Raw genomic sequence first — 12516 nt, 5'->3', positions numbered from 1 at the left:
ATTTATGAGAAGTATTACCTCACTAATGGAGTCTGAGAAGTCCCATGATCTGCAAGCTGAAGAACCAAGAAAGCTGGTGGTGTCCTGTAGTCTGAGTCCAAAGGCCTGAGAACCAGGAACTCTGGTGTCTGAGGGCAAGAGAGAAGATGAATGTCTCAGCTTAAGCAGAGAACTAACTTGTCCTTCCTCCACCTTTTCATTCTAGTCAGGCCCTCAACAGACCGGATGGTCCATTCACCAGTAAGGGCAATGCCAGCAGTGTTTTACCTTCACACTTTTTATAATGGGAGTAAAATAACCCCAAATTCATTTATGCCACTGCAATTGGATGTTCTGTTATTTGTAGTTCATATCTCTAGCTAATACAGAGCATATGTGACTTTTTCTGAGGTGATTGTTGAGTATGTATTCAAAGAAATTCCTAATGGAAAAAATGCGGGAAAAAATCAGGAGAAGAAGAAAGAAAGAGGGGGAAGGAAAGAGAAAGGAAGGGGTGGGGAAGGAAGTCAGGCACTATTAAACAATGAAGTGATATGATATTTAACATATTTTGGACCTGGAGATCATCTATAACTTAGATAACTCATTTCATGTAAGGTAAGCTGAAGTCCAATTCTAATGCCAAACAGTCAATAACAGAAGTGGCATCAGAAGCCAGAACCCACAGCTCAGAGATCACCGATTTTCCATCATGGAATCAGGAAGATTCTTGTCATAGTAATGACAGCACTAGCTTACTGATTCTTACTATGAGGTCATTGCAAACAACCAACCAGGAATTGAATTAAATATATAGGACAACCCAAAGCTGCATTCTGTCTATATATATCTATGCACATCCCATACACACAGTCAAATCTATTTACATAACCCTGTACTTATACGTATAATGTGTGTGTGTGTGTGTGTGTGTTAGCATACTATACACTAAGTTATAGGGAAGTAGGGCACTATATTCGCTTACATTGAGTCTTCTACTTTCTGTTCTGTCTTGCGCTCTCATTGCTGGAATTTTAGGAAGGAAGAACGATGTGTAGGTTCAAAGAGATATGATCAAGTCATTGCCCTGCTTAAAAACCGTTGATATTTCTCCACTGTCCACAGGGAAAATTTCTTCTTACAAGAACCTATGGCCCCAGCCCATCTACTTCCTCTCTTATTAACCTGATGCTCCTGACCTGCCTGGGTCTTCCCATCACACCAAGGATTTTCACATCTCTTTGCCTTTTCTCACAATCTTTTCCATCCCTGAATTACTTTTCCCCAACTTCCCTCCTGGTGAGCAGCTCCTTCTCCAAAGCTTGATCAAAATTCACCCGACTCTCTCAGCCAAATCTGCATCATCTCAGAAACATCAGACTGGAAGTAGCAGAAGCTCCATATCAAATGAGCAAGCAATACAGAAATTAGCTCATGTGACAGGAAGTGCTAGGATAGCACAGGATTTAGGGATGGTTGATTCAGCAGCTCAGCAATGTCATTAGGGCCCCAGGTTTCGTCTGTCTCCCACCATATTTAGCATCTGCAGGGTCCTGGAGCAGCCAGGCATCCCTGGTAACCATAGGAGAGCTGCTAGCTAAGACTGAGGCAGCATAGAAGGAACACTGGGTGAGGACGAACACCCAACAATCTCTACAACACAGTTGTGCCCACAGCACAAATCCCCAGAATTAAAGAGGACCTTGAAATGTCATCAGGTTCTTGAGTGTAAGCTTTGGTGATATAAGGTAATCAAATGCAAGGAATAAAGGGAGGGGTGCCTGAGTGGCTCAGTGGTTGAGCACCTGCCTTTGGCTCAGGGCATGATTCCCAAGTCTTAGGATTGAGTCCCACATTGGGTTCCCTGCAGGGAGCCTGCTTCTCTTTCTGCTTATGTCTCTGCCTCTCTCTGTATGTCTCTCATGAATGAATAAATAAAAATTTTAAAAAGAAAGAAAGATAAAGAGAGAAAGAAGGAGGAAGCCCAAGAAGGGAACGGTACTAATTTAAAAAAATTTAAGACATTAATTATATTTATCACTGATTTTTTTCCTATCATAAAGTAAGAAGTATAAGTACCTTAAACTTTTAAATACTGTTTAATTCCCTTTGAAACCCTAATATTCACCCACTTCAATATTTTCTTACAACCTCAGTAGAATTATTGAAATCAAGAAGTTCGTATTGATAAAATTAACATCAATGTATTTTTTTTTCTTATCGGTCATGGAAAATGCTTTAAATTGTGGTAAAATATACATAACATAAAATTTACCATTATAACAACCTTTAAGTGTTCGTTTCAGTGGCATAAAGCACATTCATGTCGCTGTGCAATCATCAGCACTATTCATCTCCAGAACTTTGTCATCATCCCAAACTGAAACTCTGCACTCATTCTAGACTAAGTCCCCATCCCCACCCCCCTGTAGCCCCCCGCAATGCCCCTTCCACTTCTTATCTCCATGACTCTGACTGTTGTATGTACCTCAAATAAATGGAATTGTACGATATCCATCTTGCCGGGCTCATTTCACTTAGCATCATGTTCTTAAGATTGGTCCATGTTGTGGCATTTATAACATCATTCCTTTTTAAGGCTGAATCATATTCCATTCCATGCATATACCACATGTTTTGCATCTATTCACCCCTCAATGGGCATTTGGGTTGCTTCCATCTTTTGGCTCTTTCACAGTGGCTACAACATTTCACATTCCCACCAGCAATGCACAACATTTCTAATTTTTCCACATCCTCACTAACACTTGTTATTTTCTATTTTACATTTCTATAATAGCCATCATTACAGGTATGAAGTAGTATCTCATTGTAATTTTGATTGCATTTCCCCAATGATTAGTGATGTTGAGTTTCTTTAATGTGACTATTGCCCATTTGTATATCTTCTTTGGAAAAATGTTTATTCCCGTTCTTGTATTAAAAATTGTTTTTTTTTTCACTTTTTGCCTGTTGTTGCTAAGTTGTAGGAGTTCTTTATGTACCGATGCCTTATCAAATATATGATTTGCAAATATTTTCTCACATTACATGGCCTTTCACTCTGTTGATAGTCTCCTCTGTCACACAGTTTTTATTTTGATGAAGTCCAATTTACCTATTGCCTATGCTTCATTGTCTTATCCAAGAAATCACTGCCAAATTTAGTGTCATGAAACTTTTCCCCTATGTTTCCTTCTAAGAGTTTTATGGTTTTAGTTCTTTAAGTCTTGAATCCATTTTGATTTAGTTTTTGTATATGGTGTAAGTTAGGAGTCAACTTAATTCTTTTACATGTGGATATTCATTTTCCCCAGGATCATTTGTTTAAAAGCTGGTCATTTTCCTATTGAATGGTCTTGCCAACCTTGTCAAAAATCAGTTAACAATATATTTGAGGGCTTGTTTCTGGGCTTCCTGTTCTCTTCCATTGGTCTGTATATCTATTGCTGCACTAATACCACACTGTTTTGATCACTGTGGCTTTGTGGTACATTTTGAAATCATAAAGTTCAAGCTCTCCAGCTCTGCTTTTGTTTTCAAGATTGTTTTGGGCATTTAGGGTCCCTTGAGATTCTATGTGAATTTTAGGAGGGATTTTTTTTATTCCTATATAAAACATTGCTGGAATTTTGATAGGGACTGCATTGAATCTGTTGATCACTTTGGGCAGGATATCTGAACAATATTGATTCTTCCGATCCATAAGCACAAGATGTATTTATATTTATTTATATCTTCTTTCTTTCAGCAATATTTCTCAGTGGTATAATGTACTTACTTAAAAAGAAACAACATATGGTGAACATTATCCATATATTTCAATAAATTCTTTGAGAACATGATTTTTGGTAGCTGCCTAACACCTCATCAAACAGATGTTCTATAAGTTACCGAATTAATGCCCTATTTTGGACATTTCATTTGTATCTTTTTTTATATTATAAACAATGGTCAGATAACATATTAATGCACCTAAATGTCTGCATGTCCTTTTAACTCTTCTTTGGACAAATTCTTAAAGATGAAGGTATTATATCAAAGAAGTGAAAATTAAGAGGGTTTTACTGTCGTAAAATACACATAACAGTAAATTTACCATCCTAACCATTTTTACCACATAGTACAGTAGTGTTAACTATATGCACATTTTTGTGCAATGGACCTTTAGAACTTTTTCATCTTTTAAATTTTAGTTTAAATTTTTTCTCTATAGCTTCCAAATTTTCTATAAAAGTAAGAATTTTTAAAAGAAAGAATGTGAATAAGGTTTATTAAATGTGTGTGCATCAAATGAAATGAAAACAATTTTTTAGTATTAGATTCTGGTAGCAACAATCCAAACTAAGGAATGAAATAGAGCATACATATCAGGTTGTTTTGAAGGACTTGCTTCTTCTTAAGGAGTGGTTTTCAATCTGTGTTGATTTTGCTCCCCCAGGAAACATTTCCAATGTCTGAAAACATTTTTGGTTGTCACAACCAGAAGAGTAACGCTACTAACACCAGGGGAGGGTTGACACCAGAGATGCTGTTAAACATCCTTAAGTGCACAGGACAACCACCCTGTAACAGAATTTTTTGATCCAAAATGTCAAAATAGTGTGAGGCTGAGAAACTGCTCTAAAGAGAGCTGAGCACCAGGAGCTACTGGGGATGAAGGTAGGGTCTTGAGGGAGAAAGGCAGACTCTAGGCTCTGGAGTCAGAGCCTTAACTCCAGAGCAACCACAGCTTGCCTGGAGCTGGGAAGGGTAGAGAAAGATGTAAGATTGTAGGATCTTAAGCTTGTTATATTTGCATATTAACTTGTATTTCTCAACAGCCAGAACTAATCTTAGCACCTGGTTTGCAAAATTATTAAATAGAAAGTTAATGCGTGAGACGGAACCACCAGTGAGTCACCTCTATGAATTTCAAAAGTGAGGGTCTCCTTGCCTGTGCAGGAAGAGGCGCCCCAGCTGAAGCCCTGGAGATGTCCCTGGTCCTGTCCAGGCTCCAGGCAGCAGGGTGGCAGGAGCGTCCCTAAACGGGGTTTCCTTAGGGCCCAACTCCTGGTCACCCTTCCTCAAGTGTTAGCAACATCTGCTGTACCCACTTGTCAGCCTGGAGGGTCATGGAGAGGTTCTTCCTCTTGGACAGAAATCCCATCTTACTTTAAACATACTACAGAGAAGGTAGGCTCTTCCCCATGTGCCAGGTTCTCACACCAAGAAAATGCTCTCATCCAAATGCCTCGAGCTGGGCCCGTTCTGACCTCAGACTCAGTCATTACCCGGCTCTCTTACCCAAAAGGAGATCGTTTTGCAATTTAAGAAGATACCTAAAATATTCCATTGCCATTATTAACTCGGTGAGGGCTTTTGCTCAGCTCCAAAGTCCTAAATAGGCTTCGTCTAAAGGCCCCAGAGGCACCAAGTGACAGTTTTAACGCGGGTCATCAAATCGAAAACACTGGAGAGTCTAAGAGAAAACATACAATAAGTCCCCCACCCCACCCCCCACAGTCATTATGTAGAAAAGAGAGAGAAAATCCCCTCCTCGCCCCGCGGGCCCCTTTTGTGTGGTTCCTGCCAACGCAGCAGGCCTCCTGCTATATAGCCGCGCCGGCCGCGCCGACCTGCATCCACCGCCATGGGGAAGGTGAGCCCCGCCAGCCCCAGCCCGGCCCCCCCGCCCCCGCAGCCCGGGGCCAGGCCTCCGAGCCTCTCCCTCCTTGCCTTGCAGATCACCTTCTACGAGGACCGCGGCTTCCAGGGCCGGCACTACGAGTGCAGCAGCGACTGCCCCAACCTGCAGCCCTACTTCAGCCGCTGCAACTCCATCCGCGTGGACAGCGGCTGCTGGATGCTCTACGAGCGCCCCAACTACCAGGGCCACCAGTACTTCCTGCGGCGCGGGGACTACCCCGACTACCAGCAGTGGCTGGGCCTCAGCGACGCCGTCCGCTCCTGCCGCCTCATCCCCCACGTGAGTGCCGCTCCCGCCCCCCCCCCCGCCCCCGGGGCGGCTGCTCCCGGCCTCGGACTCCGCCGCCCGCGCCCCCGACCTAAGCGGTGACCCCGCTGTGCAGCCCCGCGGCTCCGCTCCGCTGGGACTAGGGCCGCGGGGTCGGCTCGCGGGGGCCGGCCCTGGGGAGGGGGCGGCGGGGCTCCCCGGCCCGCAGGTGGTGCGCAGGTGGCGCGCAGGTGGCCCGCAGGTGGCCCGCAGGTGGTGCAAAGGGGGCCCGCAGGTGGCGCGCAGGTGGCCCGCAGGTGGCCCGCAGGTGGCGCGCAGGTGGTGCGCAGGTGGACCGCAGGTGGCCTGCAGGTGGCCCGCAGGTGGCGCGCAGGTGGCCCGCAGGTGGCCCGCAGGTGGCCCGCAGGTGGCGCGCAGGTGGTGCGCAGGTGGACCGCAGGTGGCCTGCAGGTGGCCCGCAGGTGGTGCGCAGGTGGCCCGCAGGTGGCCCGCAGGAGGCCCGCAGTGGCCCGCTGGCCCCGCCGCCGCCGCTCTCCTTCTGCACCTGTCGCCTCGTGGGGTCGGGCCGAGGCTGGGAGCGGCCCCGAGCACGCGGCGGCCACCTGTGCCCTGAGCGTCGGGTCCCGCGCACGCGCAGTCCCGCCTCCTGTGCCGCCGAACCCCGAGCCGACCGTGGGCTGCCGGCCGCTCCCGCCAGGCCCGCCGCCCCCGCAGCCCCCGCGGCTGAGACGGCCCCGCAGTCGGGGACCCCGCGGTCCCACCGCGACGGGCCTGCGGCTCAGGTAGCGCTTTGCGGAGTCGGAGGCCCGGGGCTGCGGCGCGGGGCCCAGAGCAGCCCCGGAGCCCGCGCGCCCGGCTCCCCGCCCCCACCCCGCCCCCGCCCTCTCTTTCCTTTTTTAAAAGAGTTTATTTATTTATTTATTTATTTATTTATTTATTTATTTATTTATTTATTTATTCATTAGAGAGAGAGAGAGAGAGAGAGGCAGAGACCCAGGCAGAGGGAGAAGCAGGCTCCACGCAGGAGCCCGATGCGGGACTCGATCCCGGGCCCCGGGGTCACGCCCTGGGCCGCCAGAAGCCGCTGAGCCCCGGGGACCCCCCCCCTCGCCCTTTCTAATTCGGCCGAGCGCCCTAGTCCTCCGCTTCTCGTCGAAGAGGCAAAGGCTGTGGTGCTGCTGCACGTGCGCAGGGCCGTGGTGAGGACCAGGTGGTGCACACGTGGGCCCTTCACCCACGGAGATGCCCCCTTGGAAGTGCTTTCTACGCAGGGGGGTTGCTCCTGAGCACTTTTCCTCCAGAGCATTCAGTGGCGGGAGAAGGAAGACAGGGAGACCGTCGGCGCCCTCTGGAAGGCAGCTGAGAGATCAAGTGCTCCCGGAAAGAGAGGCAGGATTTGCTCGGGACAAACAGCCTAGCTTTCCGGTTTTCTCAAGGTTTTATTCCCCCTTGGTCCTGTGCAGGCCTCCTCCGCGACCTTGGGCTTTCCGTGTTGCTTCTTACCTACAGCAGATCCGCAGGAGGCCCGTTGGAGCTGCCACCTGAACCTAGTGTCTGGGTGGCCTCTTGCTTTCCAGGGCCTTAGAGGAGCGGGGCTGAAGGCAGAAGGGAAGGGATTAGGGATTGCCCGGGCTGGGCTTCTTCTTGAATTGCCACTAGTCTGTGACTTCACCTGAAGGAAAAGCAACTTGACCTCCCTTCCCCTAGCTTCTTCTAATACTGTTGAGATTCAAGATTAGAATTTTCTTTCCCAGGGGTCCTTTCTAAAATTGTATTTAAGTATCTAATTATTCTCACGTCATCCAAGGATCACTTGAGCCCACCATAAACCCATAAAGGCGACAGCAATATGCACATAGTTATTTAAGAATGATACTAAATACGGCCAGTGTGGATGGTTCATACAGGTTGTGGCCTGAGAAACTCTTGGCAGCACCACAGGTAACTTGATCTGTAGGAATGACGCCTTCTTCAGTTTTGCAGTGCGCAACCCATTCAAATGTACACAGCTGCCCTGGCATCGGCTATCTTTTAAAATTTGTCATCTTTGATACAGAAAAGATAAAGAAATGCCCAATCCCTCTGTAGCATGTGTGACTGGTTGCTAACGGCTCGGTTTTCTGACTTTTCCTCACCTGCTGATGGCCGAACCCACAGACCAGCTCCCAAAGGATCAGGATCTACGAGCGAGAGGACTACCGGGGCCAGATGGTAGAGATCACCGAGGACTGCTCCTCGCTTCACGACCGCTTCCACTTCAGTGAGATCCACTCCTTCCACGTGCTGGAGGGCTACTGGGTCCTCTACGAGCTGCCCAACTACCGGGGGCGCCAGTACCTGCTGAGGCCGGGGGACTACAGGCGCTACCACGACTGGGGCGCCCCGAGTGCCCGGGTGGGCTCCTTGAGGAGAGCCGTGGATTTCTACTGAAACATTTTTACTCTACCCTGGTCTCCATCTGGAAGCTAATAAAATATTTCCTGTGTGTTTCATGCAGCCATGGGGTCCTGTTTTCCTTTCGGCCTCCTTGGAGGGGCTCAGCAGAAAGAAAGCCGGGAATAGCGTGGATCTGCTGACGCCTGTCAGTGCATGGGCTGGCGTGGGGTAGCAGTTAGGAGCACAGCCTCGGGAGCCCGGGCGCCTGGTCCAAAGCCCTACTAGCTGTAGGCGATGGGGCACGTTCCTGGGCATTCCTGTGCCTCGGTTTTCTAATTTGTAAACATTTGGCTAATGGCACTCTTCATCTCTTAAGATCGTGACGTGGATCACGCAAGTTTTTATTTTTAAATTTTTAATTTTCTTACAATGGTGCCAGGCACAAAGTAAATGCTGTGTAGTAAGCATTTACAAACATAAATGCTCCTCGATTATTATAGAGTATTTGGGCTTAATCAACTAGTGTTTTATCAGTAATGGATCAAGAATCACCTGCATCAGAATCACTTGGACACTTGTTAAAAATGCAGATTCCGAGACACACACACACCCCCAGCTGCTGCTTCTGCAAATGGTATTTAAGAACCATGGTGCTAAATCTAGCTTTTCATAGTGCAGAATCACATCCCAAAAGATCAAGCACCCCTATTTTAGACACTGTGCTCTCTACTGGGAAATAAGGAGTCTAACAGTCTAGAGGGGGAATAGAACTTCCAACAGAATTTCTTTTAAGATTTTATTTATTTATTCATGAGAATACACAGAGAGGAGAGAGAGAGGCAGAGACACAGGCAGAGGGAGAAGCAGGCCCCATGCAGGGAGCCTGACGTGGGACTCGATCCTGGGTCTCCAGGATCACGCCCCGGGCTGTAGGCGGCACTAAACCACTGAGCCACCGGGGCTGCCCCCAACAGAATTTTTATGCCTGCACCAAGTAGAGGCAAGTATGTCAAAAGGGCCGTAGGGGCTTTGAGGAAGAAGCCCGAGAGGCTTGCCAGAGTTTTCACTGCGTCTTCACCCATCACTCAAGGGACTTTGAACATTCCCATTACCTCGGTAAGAAGTATGAACATGTATCACCCGGGGGCACCTGGGTGGCGCAGTCAGTTGGGTGTCTGCCTTCAGCTCAGGGCATGATCTTTGTTAGGGCCCTGGGATGGGGCCACTAGGGCTCCTGCTCGGGAGGGGGTGAGGGGGGGAGTCTGATTCTCCCTCTCCCTCTGCCCTTCCTGATGCTGGTGCGCTTTCTCTCTCTCTCTCTCTCTCTCTCTCTCTCTCTCTCTCTCTCTCTTTCTCTCAAATAAATAAAATCTTAAAAAAAAAAAATACTGCTCCAAAATCTTCTGGTAACTTTTCTAGCGGAATGCTAGGGACCGAACACTGACACAGAAGCATCACACCGACACGACAGGCAGCATAATGGAGGGATTAGAAGTCTAAAATCTGCCTGGAGTTCGATCTGACTGCTTGGGTTTGAATGTCATCTGTATCTAGTGCTAGCCAGGCTAGAGTCTTAGGTCGGGGTCCCCCAGACCCAGATCAGGAACCAAGGACTCGGGAGGAGGTGACTGATCAGAGAAGTGCTCCCAGGAGGGCAGGTGAGGGAATAGGGGAGCCAGATAGAGACAGGCACAAAGCCAGCTCAGTCTGATCCTGTGGAGAGCCCTGGAGGCTGCATCCCCTTTTCTAGTCTCTCCAGCCTGGAGGCAATGGGGGACTGGTATTCCCACACCAATGGGAGGAGGCTGGTATTCCCACACTAGTCCCCTCTGTCATTGGTCACTGGAGGGGAGGAGGACACAAAACCCCCAGACCCTTTGGATTCCCTTCACCTGCCAGCAAGAGGTAATCTTCAGAAAGTTGCAGGGCGATCTGCAGAAGCGGGGTAGGAAGGCAAGCAAGTATGCAGAGCTGGAAAAGGATGTGAGGGGATCCAGGCAGAGCATCCCTCCTCAGGGTCCGAGGGCTAATAAAAATGTGTCCCTTGCACAGTGTGAGATTCAAAGGATATAATGTCTGCACACACTCAGCACAGTGCCTGGCACGTAGTAAGTGCTCACCAAGTGCCTACAATTCTTATTAAGTGCTGCAGACTTGGAAGACATGGGTATAAAGGTGGTGAAAATGTTCTGGACTAATCTTGTCCCATAAGGGAAGAAAACCTGGCACAGATGAGGGGAACAACGAGTGGCTCAAGTTGGCCGAAGTGTCAGAGACCCAGAGGGGAGAAGTGAGAGAGAAGGTAGTCGGATGGTTTAAGCCAGAGCAGGGAGGGAGGTGGCATTGGTTGTTATGGTTGTTTTTTAAGATCCACTCATCTATTTTAGAGAGAGTGTGTGCAAGCGAGGTGAGGAGGGGCAGAGGAAGGGGGTGGTAACTAGCAGACTCCCCGCAGAGCATGGAGCCCAACAACGAAGGGCGGCCTCGATCCCCGCAGCCCTGAGATCAGGACCTGAGCCGGCCGCCTAGCCCACTGAGCTACCCCGGCGCCCCAGGAGGGGGCCTTATTGATCAGACCTTGGCTGAGACAGAAAGGATGTCGGAAGGCTCCCAACCGGCATCTAGAACCTGAGCTCCAAAACAAAAAGAATTTTTTAAACAAAGTCCAAGAGAGGGGCAGCCCGGGTGGCTCAGCGGTTTAGCGCTGCCTTCAGCCCAGGGCCTGATCCTGGGGACCCCGGATCGAGTCCCAGGTCAGGCTCCCTGCATGGAGCCTGCTTCCCCCCCCCCCCCCCCCCCCGTGTCTCTGCCTCTCTCTCTCTTTCTCTCTCTGTGTCTTTCATGAATAAATAAAATCTTAAAAAAAAAAAAAGTCCAAGAGAACAACAGAGCAAGCAAAACCATTTCAAGTGCACAAAAGCGGAAACCAGTAAAGGAGAAGTGTTGGTGCAAAGGTAAACGCTTTCTCCACAAGCAGGGTGATCACCATTCTCCAAGAGGCTGCAGCTAGGCCGACACACACACCCGTAACCTCCTAGTAACTTTGCCTAGACACTTCCAGCTTTCTTTTAAAAACTAATTTTGTTCTCTAAAACCAAAATCGGAACATAGAATAGTTTGTGATATGGTTGTTTCTGTTACTACAAACTGCTAAAGGTGTTTAAAGAAACTTTAAAATACAAAGAGCAAGAGGTGAGGAAGGAAACAGAGACCAGCTGGCTACCAGGCTGCTGTAGCCTCCAGAAAAAAAGAGGCCACGCTCCCGGCGGGTGGCATTTACAGAGGTGGGAAGTGGACACATTTTGAAAACATTCTCAACACAGAAAGTCCCATTGGATTCAACGTGGGTGTGACAGAGAGGGTTGGTCTGCGCCACTAAGAGGATGGAGTTGTCTTCAACCCAGACAGGGAGAATTGCAGGGGGAGCACTTTTGGGGAGGAAAACCAAGTGTCCCATTTTGGACAAGAGGAGTTCGAGAAGTCTAGGAACATCCAGGTGGTGTTGTTAACCGACAACTGGTTAGTGGTTAACCGGGCAACTAGCCTGGAGTTCAGGAGACAGGCATGGGCCAGAGATCGATGTTTGCAAGTCAAAAAACATGGTATTGAAAGTCATAAGTTGGGACAGGATCCTCACGGGAGTGTGTGTACGTGGAGCCTTGGGCACCCCAGCTTTAAAATGAACATATGAGGGGCGCCTGTGTGGCACAGCCAATTAAGCAACCAACTCATGGTTTCTGCTCAGGATCTGATCTCAGGGTCATAAGATCCAGCCTCACATGGGGCTCTGCGCTGAGTGTGGAGCTTGCTTAAGACTCTCTCCTTCTCTTTTTGCGCCTCCCACCTGCACATACTCTCTTTCTCTAAAACAAGTAAATCTTTTTAAAAATATGAAATAAAATAAATGTATGGGAAAGAGGGCTAACAAACAATGCCAAAGTTCGGTGACTCACACATTAAAAGTTTTCTGTTTCATTTAAAATAACTTAATTTGGGACGCCTGGATGGCTCAGCAGTTGAGCACCTGCCTTCTGCTCAGGGCATGATCCCAGGATCTGGGATCAAGTCCCCCATTGGGCTCCCTGCATGGAGCCTGCTTCTCCCTCTGCCTCTCTCTCTCTCTCTTTCTCTCTCTCTCTCTCTGTCTCTCATGAATAAATAAATCTTAAAAAAAAATAATAAAACAATTTAATTTAATTTTAAAA

The 12516-nt window shown here is 48.2% G+C and overlaps 1 protein-coding gene and 1 long non-coding RNA gene across 2 annotated transcripts in view; one reads left to right on the top strand and one right to left on the bottom strand.

Moving 5' to 3' along the window:
* Positions 1-120, bottom strand: part of LOC119867950 — a 32427-nt gene extending 32307 nt beyond the window's left edge. The window contains exon 1 of the long non-coding RNA XR_005385318.1: positions 19-120. This is a non-coding gene — a long non-coding RNA (uncharacterized LOC119867950). The remainder of the gene's footprint in view (positions 1-18) is intronic.
* Positions 121-5494: 5374 nt separating this feature from the next.
* On the top strand, positions 5495-8423 carry LOC609894 (gamma-crystallin F). The gene is made up of 3 exons (XM_038585581.1): positions 5495-5620; positions 5705-5947; positions 8093-8423. The coding sequence occupies exons 1-3, from the start codon at positions 5612-5614 to the stop codon at positions 8363-8365; spliced, it is 525 nt and encodes a 174-aa protein (XP_038441509.1). The 5' UTR covers positions 5495-5611; the 3' UTR covers positions 8366-8423.
* Positions 8424-12516: the final 4093 nt, after the last annotated feature.

The sequence above is a fragment of the Canis lupus genome, chromosome 37 (assembly GCF_011100685.1).
Source record: "Canis lupus familiaris isolate Mischka breed German Shepherd chromosome 37, alternate assembly UU_Cfam_GSD_1.0, whole genome shotgun sequence".
NCBI lineage: Eukaryota > Metazoa > Chordata > Mammalia > Carnivora > Canidae > Canis > Canis lupus.
This window is presented reverse-complemented; position numbering and strand designations above follow the sequence as displayed.

Coding starts and splice junctions, on each gene's coding strand:
- LOC609894 (XM_038585581.1), top strand. Junction 5,948..8,092: donor CCTGCCGCCTCATCCCCCAC/GTGAGTGCCGCT, acceptor CCGAACCCACAG/ACCAGCTCCCAAAGGATCAG.